This window comes from Paroedura picta, chromosome 8 (genome assembly GCF_049243985.1).
Source record: "Paroedura picta isolate Pp20150507F chromosome 8, Ppicta_v3.0, whole genome shotgun sequence".
NCBI lineage: Eukaryota > Metazoa > Chordata > Lepidosauria > Squamata > Gekkonidae > Paroedura > Paroedura picta.
In genome coordinates, this window is record NC_135376.1 from 39,968,354 (window position 1) to 39,981,086 (window position 12,733).

The window sequence follows — 12,733 nt, forward strand, 5'->3', positions numbered from 1 at the left end:
AGAGATACGTGTTTTATATAGCATAAAGGACTTCGAATCAATATAAGCAGAAATAATACATGTAACTATTAAATGAAAAACCTGAGGAAGAAAGATCTACAATAGACTCTCTGATTAGAACCATACTGGAAAATATCTTAAATGGGCAAAATTTCAATCTCATAAATGCAGCCAAATGTCAGACTTTTTAAATATTAGATGATTTTCATCTTGAATATAAGAATGAATGGTGTTACATTAAGGGAGTATGAGGGAAAGAAAATGACTTTCTGAAGCCATTCAGTCTTAGTCATTCCAATATGTGGATTCTTTCAGATATGTGTTCTAATAGTGAAATCAGCTAAATCTGATGCTATAAGCGATGGTAGGGGAATTATTGTTGCTCAAAAGATAACAGCTGCAAGGAAATCCCTTATTCGAAAATAAATAATGATTAACACAATTTAAAATTTTATTTCTCACACAGGAATACAAATGCAACATGAGAGCTACTGGTGTTAACAATGCCCTAATCCTTTCAAAGTGACCTTAGTTTGTAAGAAGCTGGGAGTGAAAGTGGGATGCAGCTAAGCTCTAGCCATATGTGTCATTTCACTTGATATATCTGAGCTGAAAAAAATAGTTGAAAATTATCTTATTAGTATTTTTTGACTATGTTTTCAGCTAAATATACATTGGAGCTGAATTTTGACTAGCCAAAATGGTAGCCCCCGAAAAATCCTAAAAATATTTGGAATTTTTGCAGATGGCCAGATGTTGTAATTGTTAGTGATAGACTGTGATGTTCTGTTGAAAATTGTATAATGTTATAGATCGTTACATGTTCCATGTAAATTTATGCAGCCTTCCATGTAAATCACCCAGAACTGTAATAAAATGGGTGGTATAAAAATCCACACAAACAAACAAATAAAAATGGTCAAAGGCATTTAAAGGGACTGCCTTTTGGGTGAACTTGCCACTTGTGGAAGGTATTTAAAAGGACAAGACTTTAAATACTTTCAGAGTTCACTTGACAGAGGTCTAGCCAAGCCAGTGGGGAAAACTCAGGTTCGGCCAAAAAACATTTGGAATTTCCAAAATATCCCAGATCCAAATACCAAACCAAATTTCTTTCATGTCCAATAGACCTGAACTGGAAAAAAACAACAACTAGTCATTGTGGGAAACGGACTGTGTCTTTCTGTCTTGGGGGGCATACTTTGGGGGCAACTAAGGATTAAGAACAAGTAATTCTTGGCAAGGTCTAGTCAATTCTCAAGAATTTAATTCAGCTCAATGAACAGTTCCACACAGTGGTTAGCTAAGAGGGTCAAATCACCCCTCCCTTTAGCCAAATAGGGTTTCTTTTGAACACAACCTTTGAGTTAAAACGCAACATTGAAACTTCACACTACTGCAGGGCTAACCGCTGTGTAAAGAACATAAAATTAAGAGTAGATTTATGTATGATAATAAAATCTGATGGCTTGGAGTCAGACAGACAAGCCCCCTACCACTATTTTTCTAGTATTTCTTTTTTCTTTACATTCAGAAAATAGTATATTATGGTGACAGACTCCCAGTGTTTTTGAAGGCCAGTAAGGCTCATAAGCCTGGGTATGTAGTGTGGTGTTTTCATTTTCCCATTCTTTCCACTGGGAGTTCATCATATATCAATAATCAGCTTAATTAGTAAAACAGAAAGGGAGGAAAGCGATAAATCAGAGGGGCACAACTGCCCCCCATGTACTCTAGGGACTACATGAAATCTGAAGAAGTAAGGTTTACTTTTTAAAAAGAATTTCTGAGGTAAAAATCAACATGTACATTTGCACAAAATCTTTAGAACAACAGTCATTAAACCCCCTAAATCCTCCACTTCTCAGCTGCTTCTCTCTCACTGCATTCCCTGAAACCCCCAAATCAACCACTTCTCAGCTGTTTCTGTCACCCACATCAGCCAACTGCTTGTTCTTCCCCTCTAACAATTTGGCTCAAATTTCTAGAACAGACAGCTGCCATTCTTCTCTCCTCTCGGGTTCTGCTTCCCAAGCTTTGTATCACAGCATATTGCTGTGTGTGACAAATGATGGGAAATGAAATTCTCTTATTTTAAACTGCCAAGGAATGTCATTACAATGGCTTGACTGTTACAAACATTATTGAAGCAACTTGTGCCATCCTCTTCTTTCCCTCATTAACTACACTATTACTGGCTTCAATAATTGATTAGAATTACTTTCCTCTCTATATTTTATTAAACAATTTCTGAAAGTAGAAATGCCAAAATTGACTGAGGTAGAAAATGCAAAGCTTTATGTTTGTTCCCTAAAATGAACTGCTATTTCAGATTTTTTAAAATTATGGCTGCAACTCAGAATACTCTGCCCCACAGTCTTTTAAACTTTCAGCAAAACCTGTCTATTTTTAAAAGCAGAAAAAACATATGCAGGTCTATAGAAAAACCTGATATGTTGAAGGCTGCCTGATGACAAAGTGCTCTGCCATATTCATTACTTTCTATTAATGGATAGGAACATGAGAAATATCTTACTATACATTTTAATTCTATCTTTTCTCCAGAGAGCTCAGGACAACATATATGGTTCTCTGCTCTTCCCTTTTAATCTCACAATAAAATCATACAATAGATTAGGCTGAGATACAGTAACTGACTGTACAGATACAGTAAAATCATCCCAGCAAGACCTTACTGAATTTCTAGCCACTACATCACAATGGCTCTCCATCAGCAGTGGCAAAAGTGTAAATTTTCAACTTTATGGCAACAATGATAAGAAACAATCAACTTTAGATTGATGAGCCTTCGGGGAGGGCGGTATATAAATCTAAATAAATAAAATAAATAAATAAAATGTTAGGCAACTTCACTGATGTTGTCTATTGCTTTCAATGCTTAATTAAAATGAATCAAAAGGGGATAATTGGTGGGCCCTATCTTGTACCCTACCCTTAACCTCATGACAAGAGCATCAACAACACTTTTATTACCACCCTCAGTCAACAGCACACCCAGAGGTGCTTGGAGCATTATGCAGTATGTGATTGTGAGAAGAGATGAGTGTAGCCGTCTTATCTGATATTCAGGTCTACAGCGGCGAACTACTGCAAGAAACCCCATGTTTCCCATGGTATAACAGCTTCATGTTATCAGACTAGAAGTATTAACCAAAGAACTGTAACTGTGCCTAACAGAGCACTGCAGAGCAACTGTCTGAATGTGCATCAAAGTAAGTACTGACAAAATTCCTTCTTAGTAGTACTCAGTTATCTGGATTTGCTGCCATAGTGTCAGAAACAAAGGATCACATTAAAGCACAGTAAACTTCATGCAGGACTAAGACTAAATATATATTCCTGAGACTGAATGTAGTCATATTTCTGTGGCAAGCTTTGTTTATGTTCAATTATCATTACTGCTCTTTGTAAATTAGTGTATTGAAAAAACAGGCTACAATCTGAAAGATAAAACCCTCCACTATTACATGTTACTTTAAACTACAAATGAAGACACTCTGGTGCTGGAAACTTTCCCCTCAAATGCCATTTAAAGTAATATCTGTACAACACATCACATAATGCTCTACACTTTGTTCAAGAGGTGAAGGAAATAGGAGAAGACAGAAGCTTATTAATAATGTTGCACATAAATTAATTAAAATAATTCTGATGTAATTATGTGTAATATATAAGCACCAAGGACATGAATATAGGAAAAGGGCGTATTTTGACAGGCCACACTTACTCTATCATGAAGTGTCCAACCAACGTACTTTAAATAACTATCATTCAGGAAGGCATCACTGTACATTTTCATCCACACTCCGATTTCTTCAATACAAACAGCTCTAATCTCAGCTATAGCATCACTGTGAAAAAAGGGGAAATTCAGTTAATCTTCTTGCTTCATTTCAGTGCATGGATGAATGCATATACATATATAATAATAAACCAGTTCCCAACATTCTGTGTTATGTCTATTCTTGTGAGTAATCAAGAAACAGGGTGGAACAATTGATGATTCAGGTTTATCCCCAACTGAACTATGTTCCCAACTGGACCACTTTACTGCCTCACAAATCTAGGTATAGTTACCATTCATTCCTACAGGGGAATATCAAAAGTTGTACTGAGGACAACAGAATCGTGGGGTGAATGCCTGCATACAGCTGGATGGTCTGCTGACAGGCACTATAATAGGGGACGTGTTCCACGGTAGAAGGAACTTCAATAGTTACAATCTTAAAATGACTGAGTGGTATATCTGAAGGTCACTTTTGACATGGAAGTATAAGCTTCAGCAGATTAGAAAGCCCACCAGACCCACCTTTGTGAAATATATATGCAACAGTAGCCATGCTAGATCAGAACAACAATCCCATCTAATCCAGTATCCTGTTTCCAATACTGGCCACTCAGATGTCATAAACAAGGCCAGCTTGTTAGCAGGGTACCTTTTATCTTTATTTTCTTCCTTTCTTCTGCCCTCAAGTGATTTGGTTATGCATTCTACTTTTGTGCATTCTGGGAAATACACCTGACATATAGTCTCAGACACTATGTGAACTACAGGTTCTATAATGGAAGCCAAAGATACTATGCATTTCTAGAGGGCTGAAGTAATGCCATTGGCTTGGTGTTCTTCATAATGTGATGAATCAGGCCAGAATTAAAAACTACTGTGGGGAAGAAGGTTGGATTGTTGGGAATGTGCACCGGGGGGGGGGGTCTGTATTTTTAAAATCTGGATTATAGGAGGGCATAATTATTTGTATTCCGGATTATTCTTCAATATCAGTTTAGTATTAAAAACCAGTTGTGTTCACCCACTCCCCCCTGAATTTCTGAAATTATTCTGGCCCATTACTCTGGGGGGCTGGAGAAGCTGTTTTTCATATGACACCAAAATCACAGCAGAGTTAGTGCTGCCTTTCCACTAAAGGTCCCACAAACATCATGTGACTGTGGGTCACCAAACAAGAAGCACTCAGCTGCCCTTCACTGTTCCCTATGGGGGGGATTCCATGCTTTCTCAAGACACATAAGAGCAAGCAACCAATGGCCTAGTGCCTCCTAATGCAAACACATCAACAAGCATAACAGAATCCATGTCAAACCAGAGAATCCCAGCAGAACCATAGGCCAATGTAGGAAGCCCAGCACAGCCAATGTTTAATTAGAGAATCCATGCCAAACCAACTAAAAGAAGGGAAGGAAGTCCAGCTGACAGAATCAATGTCTAAGAACAAAAGCCAAGCATAACCCAGAGCTAACATGACAGTATAAGCCCAACAGAACCAATGTTAAACCAGAGAATCAGCAGAACCAACCTGGCAAGCTCACTTAATATGCAATCCCATTCGTGTATGAAAGCTGCCTTTCCCTTCCATTGCCTGGGAAATGTGCAAAAAGCAACCCCTCCTCAAGTCTGGAGGTTTAAAACACACCCAGGATATTCCTGAGAATTTACAGCAATATTCAGGATTGGATACCAGCATTGTCAAGACCCCCAATATCCCTCCAAAATATCAGTGAGTTATTTTCAGGTATATATTCAGTATATATTTAAACTGAATATATCTAACCACACATCCTTACTGACTATACAAATGACCACTCAAAGCTCACACAGTGATCTACTCACCATAAATTAAGAGATGAGATCTAGTCCATAAAAATCTATGCTAACAGTGCCATAAGGCTGCTCTTTATTTTCTGTAAGCAACATATTTTTGTTCTTTTTTCATCCTCTCTGTACAAGCATGCCAATGGGAGACTAACAGAACTCCCTGCTCTATACACAGTATTTCATAAATATTAATGGCTGGGATTAGGCTGCTGCCAATCATAGTTCCAGAACAGAAATGCCCATGAGGAAAGCTGTAGATGTGACAACTGCTCTAGTCAAGTGTCTTCAAATCTGTCAATGTGCTAATTCATAGCATAGTGATCTAGTGGTTGAATTCAGGAAACATGCCAACTTGTGTATGACCCACAACAGCACACAAACAAATTAGGATCCTTTCTAAAGAAGGGAGTCCTGTTAATTAAGAAGCTAAATGCCCAGTGTACATCTAAGGAATATAGTTATGCTCACCATTTAAAGAAGGGTCCTGGAAGAAGATAAGCAAGATGGATTTTGGTATAGGTTATCTCTTGAAACCCACTTTAGGATTGTAATATCAGGTTGATCTGCAGCTTTGCACTGGTGGAACCAAAGATATGGTGGCTCAGAACAAAGTGCCTATAAACTCTGGTTGAACTCATCAGATGCAGAAAAACTGTATTTAGGGATAACAGCCAAAGATACATGTCACCAATTGTTCTAAGTGGTGTGCCACAAGTTGTGAAAACAGCAACTGGCAACTGCAGTTTCTAAGAGGAGCTATTGAAAGGGAATTATGATGAAGGAAACTTTTGAGGAACTGTTTACCTATTGGCTGGGAAAACTGTGTCAGCGTGAAAACAGAAGACAGTTGCCAACTGAGCTTGAAGAAAAGCCAGTCCCCTAGATGTTCAAGTGGAGCAGGCAGTCAAAAACTGAAGAATTAGAACTGAACTTGTCATAGAAACAAGCAAAGGTTCCGAAGCAACTCCCAGCCTAGCCTGAAAAATGGCCCCTTAACTTGATATGGCTGATTTCGCCACTTGAATTTATGACACAGATCCTAAACTGCTGTAATGCATTGTACACTGGTCTTCACTAAAAATCAATTTGGCAGCTCCAGTTGGTGCAGAATACCACAGCTCAGCTATTATTAGGAGTTAGGGGCATGTGCATATTACTCCCATTCTACAGTCACTCCACTGGCATCCATCTGCACAATTTAAAGTATTGGTTATCACATACAAATCCCCTCATATCCTTGGACCTTCATCTGTGAGATAATATCACCCCCTGTTCCACTATGTCAGCATTATTCATCTGAGCAGGGCCATCTCTAGATGCCAACCCAGAAATGGGCAAAGCCAACAACTGTCTGTATATGTGCTTTCTCTGTTGTGGGTCCAACTGTGTAGAATTGTCTGCCTGAGGCGTCCAGGAAGGCTCTCACTCTTGTGGCTTTCCACAACCTATGCACAAAAGGGCTTTTCTATACAGACAATAGGACAGCACTGGACAAAATTATTTATAAAGTTACTTGGATGAATTTTAAGGGATTGTGGTCTATATTTTTGTGCAAGCTTGCTGTAAGTAGGATCTTACTATGTAATTTTGCTTATTTTAATGCGTCATGCTAATGCTTATGCTTTACTTCAGTTCTTTTTCATATTTCTGCTTGATTCTATAATCTGAGTCCTATTTTACTGTTACTGAATGAATGTCCCACACTGTTGATTTTATTGACCCACTCTGTGTAATCCGCTTTGAGTTCCAGTGACAAAGGCGGACTATAAATATAATGTGAATTTTTAAAAATTCCTCAAAATTAGAAGGCATTCTTTGAGTACAAAGGATTGTACCCAAATGTGATTATTCATTATGCCACCAGTTTCTGAGCCCTGACATCTGGGTAAAGTATCTTGCCAGGCTTCTTTGGCATGAAGCTCCTGGTTCAGGGAAGTTGCCTTGGGTATAGAAGCTTTGTGAACTATGGCTGACAAGGCCAACTGGGGGTACAGTCTTTCATTTCTGTAGGCAGGCAGTATTCCAGTTGAGTCCCCCAAGCAAATAACAGAGCTGAATTCCTGTGCACCTTCCAGGGTGACATCTATGTTGATATACCATTGCCATCAAATGGCAGATCTTCAATTCTTGTCTCAATCTCTGAGGCCACAGATATAAAGACAAGCAAGCCTGCATACAGTGATAAAACTAGCTGTGGCCTTAGAATTACAATCTGCTATGTTTGCTGCTGTTTTATACAGGGCCTAATTCTTGTAAATAAAGGCAAGATCTCTAACCTTGAAACAAATTATCCAGAAAGGGCAGGATCTTTCCCAGAAGAAACAGGAGGCTTCCTAGTCATGTTCTCAAGAGTTTTGGTACTGATATGGGAAGCATTCCCAGGTACATGGGGGAAATAGTGGGAAGATTCCAAGTATTTTGAACAATGGGTGGAGTCATGTCACTGTGAGTATGTGGGAAATGCCCTGAGGGAAGCAATCTGGGAGAAGCTGGAAGTGTGGTGAAATTGGATGAGTTTTTAAAGATTTATCTATCCATTTATAAATGGATTAAATGACTATAACACTGGGAATGATGTTATACCCTAGTGATGTTGTTCCCAAGATCAGAAATGTTTTGTGTATAGTCTCAAGAACTAGATGAAGAGAGAAATTCAAAAGTACTTATCAGAACTGGTGGAAGAGCAACAATTGTAGATGCAGAAAGAGGCTTCCATCATGTTGGAAAGGTACTGCGTAACCCCAAAGACATCAATGGTAAAAAGGTGTAGAGAAGCATGAAAACAAGTGTGTGGTGCTTTGTCTTCTCTTTTCAGTTCTGAAATACGATGCTGATGCTTTGAATCTGAAGCTCAGAGATTTTGGCTCAGCTCCAGAGAACTGAAGCTATAGCATTCAAATATTAAATGTAAATAAAGACAACAGTAATTCTGAGACTGAGTAAATGGGCTTCGTCAGTACCTGGGCCATTTAATCTAATACCCACCAAGAACATTATCTCTAGGTAGCTTTGAGGTAAAGTGATTGCAGAAAGTCTGCTTAATGAATCACTAGCAACATATGCTTTAGGATCCCTCTTTGGAGATTAGGGCTACTCTAGGTGGCAAATTTCAGGAACTTTTAAAATGAAGATTGCTATAACACAGACTAACAGTCATGTGCAGAGGCAGGTAAGCACCTGCACTCTCCTCCAAGGAATCTGACATTGAGAAAAGGAAGAGTGGGTTGAACGTTTTTTTAAAATGTTACTTCTCCAATTGGAGGTTGTATGCAATGATGCAGCCACAGAATCATATAATAAATGGAGGTTCTGCCCTCTAGGCACACACATTGGTGTTATCTTGGGAGACTGAGCTAGCCACCACTACTGTTTCAAACAAGGGCCTGTGCAGCCCTAGAATCACATTAGCATTCTATCACCAAAACCTCAACTGTGTCATGTAAAGTGTGTGAGTGTGTGAGTGTGTATGTGTGTGTGTGGGGTTCTTCATGTGCCTGGAAGCTGGGGCTTTCTGTAATGCTCCAGAATGCTTTTCAGGGCCTGGAGATGTATTGTTTGGAAGAAGAGGAAGAAAGGCTTAAAAGTGAACCTGTCCCCACATCTTGCTGTACCCAGCACTTTTGTCTTTCAATCCCCCCCTCCCCCATCCCTGGCTGTCATACTTGGGTCAAAAACTTTAACTGACAATCAATGCAATTACTATTTTGTTCCGAAAATTAATGTTGCCCTGGTTAATAGAAAAGGTGAAGCAGCAATAACCACTCACAATCTTTTTCAGAAGACTGTTCATTAACACACAATGATTAAGGCTCATGCTGATTACCTTTGTTTCCTTAACAATTCTTATCCAACTGTGAATGCATAGCAAAAATCCTGACTATTTTACAGGCCCCACTACTGCTTTAGATATATCACCTCTATGCTAAAATCAAGGTAGAATTTTAGTACTCAAGACCTGTTGAAAGTACAAGCAAGTCTCTCAAACATCACTTAGAAATCTGTAAAGGCATGAAATGATATGTCAGCAATAACACTAGACATGGCAAACTCATTTCCAATTCACCCAGGACCTTTTGAAATATCTGCAAACCATGACTAAGAATGCTGGTGTGATGGACAGCACTTTAAAAACAAGCACCCAAATGCTGAAGTATCAGAAAACCAGGAGTTAAAGAGTTAAACCTTCGCACAGCTAGAGAGCACTCTGATTTGTCAGTTACAGCTGAGAAAGAAGTCCTATGAGAACAGTATGCTTAGGGAACTGTGTTGAGAAAAGACCATTTTGTACCTTAGCTGTTCATTATCAACACAGAGGACATTTTAGCCAGGAACACAGCTTTGACTAAAAAGTCTGGGTTTAGCCTAAGATAAAAGCAGTTCTACACAGACAGGAGAACTGAGAATAACATTTGGTTGGGTGATTTGGATAGTGGACTGAGATTCCCAGTCAGGTCAAAGGAAAGGGGATATATCTTCTTGAGAGAGAAGAAGAATCCCTGCCCGGTTAAACAGAGAAATTAGCTCTGTGAATTTCCCTGGTGTGGTGTAAAAGGATACTGTTTTAGATACCTTAAGAATTAGAGGGAGGCTGTTGTTTCTGAGAAGGGGAGATTGGGCGCTAGACAGAGGGTAAAGGTAAAGGTAAAGGTATCCCCTGTGCAAGCACCGAGTCATGTCTGACCCTTGGGGTGACGCCCTCTAGCGTTTTCATGGCAGACTCAATACGGGGTGGTTTGCCAGTGCCTTCCCCAGTCATGACCGTTTACCCCCCAGCAAGCTGGGTACTCATTTTACCGACCTCGGAAGGATGGAAGGCTGAGTCAACCTTGAGCTGGCTGCTGGGATTGAACTCCCAGCCTCATGGGCAAAGCTTTCAGATGGCTGCCTTACCACTCTGCGCCACAAGAGGCTCTCAGACAGAGGGTACCAGCCTTCAGAAAACCAGTGGAGGTTAAGGTAATTCAAAGGATACTTTAGTATTTGGGAAAACACAGATGCAAAAAGATTTCACTATTAGAAACTAGGGGAATAAGCTTATATAACTCTCAATAGCTTGAATTTAAGAACTAAAGATTGTACAAGTACTTATTTTTAAAAGGTTTCAATTCCTCATTCCATAACCTTTCCTTGTGGGTTGAATAAAATCTTTGATTCTGTTTGATTTTTACAATGTCTCAAGAGCTATTCTAAAGGGGTTTCAGTAAAGACGGCTCTTGCACCTTCCTATGGTGTTTCAGGGCTGAGTTAAAAGCCAAATTATCTTTCAGACACAGCTGGGGACAGCCATATGAATTAATCTCAATAAAAAAAATCACAGTACTCAGGTTGCTCAGCCATTTGAGGAACAGAATTTTTTGGGAAGGAAAAATGTGCCTCTGAAGGGAGGAAGGTAGACAGGGTTATCATAGTTTGTTCACTGGACCTGTCTCAATGATTGCAATTGATTTTTTATCTTGCTTGCAGCAAAAGTTAACATTGTGATATACTGCATATGCATATATAAGAGCTGCATATGGCCACATGGTTTTTCTGAAACTTTGGGAAGTGAGAGAAGAAAGTAGTAGATTGAGAGAAAACAGAAGCTGCAACATTTGAATTGATGGCAAGCAAATCAAGGAAGTGCTAGCATATGTGCAGCAATACTGGCTGGCAAATAGCACTCATCGTAATTCCTTATCCAGCTGGAACTTTTTCTTTCCTGCAGTTGCTTCTCATTCTGCTCCAAATGTGTGCAGACACACATGCACAATAGGAGAAATGTCCTATTTCTGATGTACACCATTCATTCTTGCCTCTTCCCTAGGTTAACTCAATGGCACTTGTACCTGTCAGGAAACTGAAGCCTCAGGTGGTGAAACTCACTTAGAAAATCCTACAGACCTGTCTTGCTAAACTCCACCACAAACTATTGCCTTTTGTTGCTTGGGTGCAAAACAAGTTGATTGCAAACACTTGACATCTTCCTGTGCCCTGTCAAAGGATATGCAGCCTTCTGTCCCTCAGCCCTATACATGTCCTAATTTGGTGGTCCCTAGCCCAGTGGGGGGGGTAGTTTACTCCTCTACTCTCAACCACTGCCCTAACGCTCTCTGATCGCTATGGTAATGTTTAAACATCCCTTCAAAATAAGATACAGACACGCCACAACAATGAACATAAGGAACATTTTATTTTCATGGAAATTTTAACTCATGACAATGACAAATCAATGGAAACCCTGAGTTTGTTTCTCTGCAATGAGATAGTCCCATCTGGGAGCGAAGGGAGACAGTGACACCCGAAGTGTGTTGTAAAGGGCCGGGGGGGATGAAGTAACGGGCTGGGGGGGGGGAAAGGCGTCCTTCGCAGCCCACCTCCAATTAGTCGACGGACCACATGTGGTCAGCAGCCCACAGGTTGGGGATCGCTAAGCTAAGATATATACTGGCCATCCCATTAACTTCAGTTGAGACAGCCATTTGCAATTATAAAACTTTAATGGCTGGGTCAAGTTGATAGGATGACCAATGCTTGGGAGCAATATGACTTCCTCCTTCCTGCCAGTCTTCTGCCAAGAAGAAAGATAGTTTTTAAAAATGAAGTGTGGTGATTTGCAAGCTGCAAACCTTCAAAATACTGGTATGTATCTCTGATGAAGTCAAGTCCATTTCTCTACAGAGTGCATAAAAATGTACTGGGAAGTCAGGGCTTCATTTGTTAATGCATAGTTTATTTTATTTATCTTATAGTCCACCTTTCTCACTGACACACAAGATGGGGATTACAGAGTACAGAGAGAGAAATGAGAAAAATGTAATAACACAATACAGGATATTGAAAGAATAATGCAACAGGACTCAACAATGTGATCATACAGATACAATAAACAGTGCAATCAGACTACAAATACAAAATCAAACAACAATGTGATAGCAAACTGCCCCGACTGGCAATACTACAGTGTTTCTGAACATATTCAGAGGGCTTTCTCCTAATTAAGAGTCCCCAGCTAGTCTACACTAATCCAAAACAAATTCACAATTCAACAATTAATTAACAATATTTTGGTTGATTGTGGTTCATAACGTGGTGGTGGATTGTGGTCTAGGGTTGAAGGTTTCT

At 39.6% G+C, this 12,733-nt stretch overlaps 1 protein-coding gene across 3 annotated transcripts in view; it reads right to left on the reverse strand.

Annotated features, from left to right (window-relative positions):
• Positions 1-12,733, reverse strand: part of STAG1 (STAG1 cohesin complex component) — a 177,770-nt gene that overhangs the window by 47,082 nt on the left and 117,955 nt on the right. For all 3 annotated transcript variants that reach the window (XM_077349210.1, XM_077349207.1, XM_077349208.1), the window contains one exon: positions 3,749-3,872. In XM_077349210.1, the coding sequence (XP_077205325.1) occupies positions 3,749-3,872 (124 nt within the window). The remainder of the gene's footprint in view (positions 1-3,748; positions 3,873-12,733) is intronic.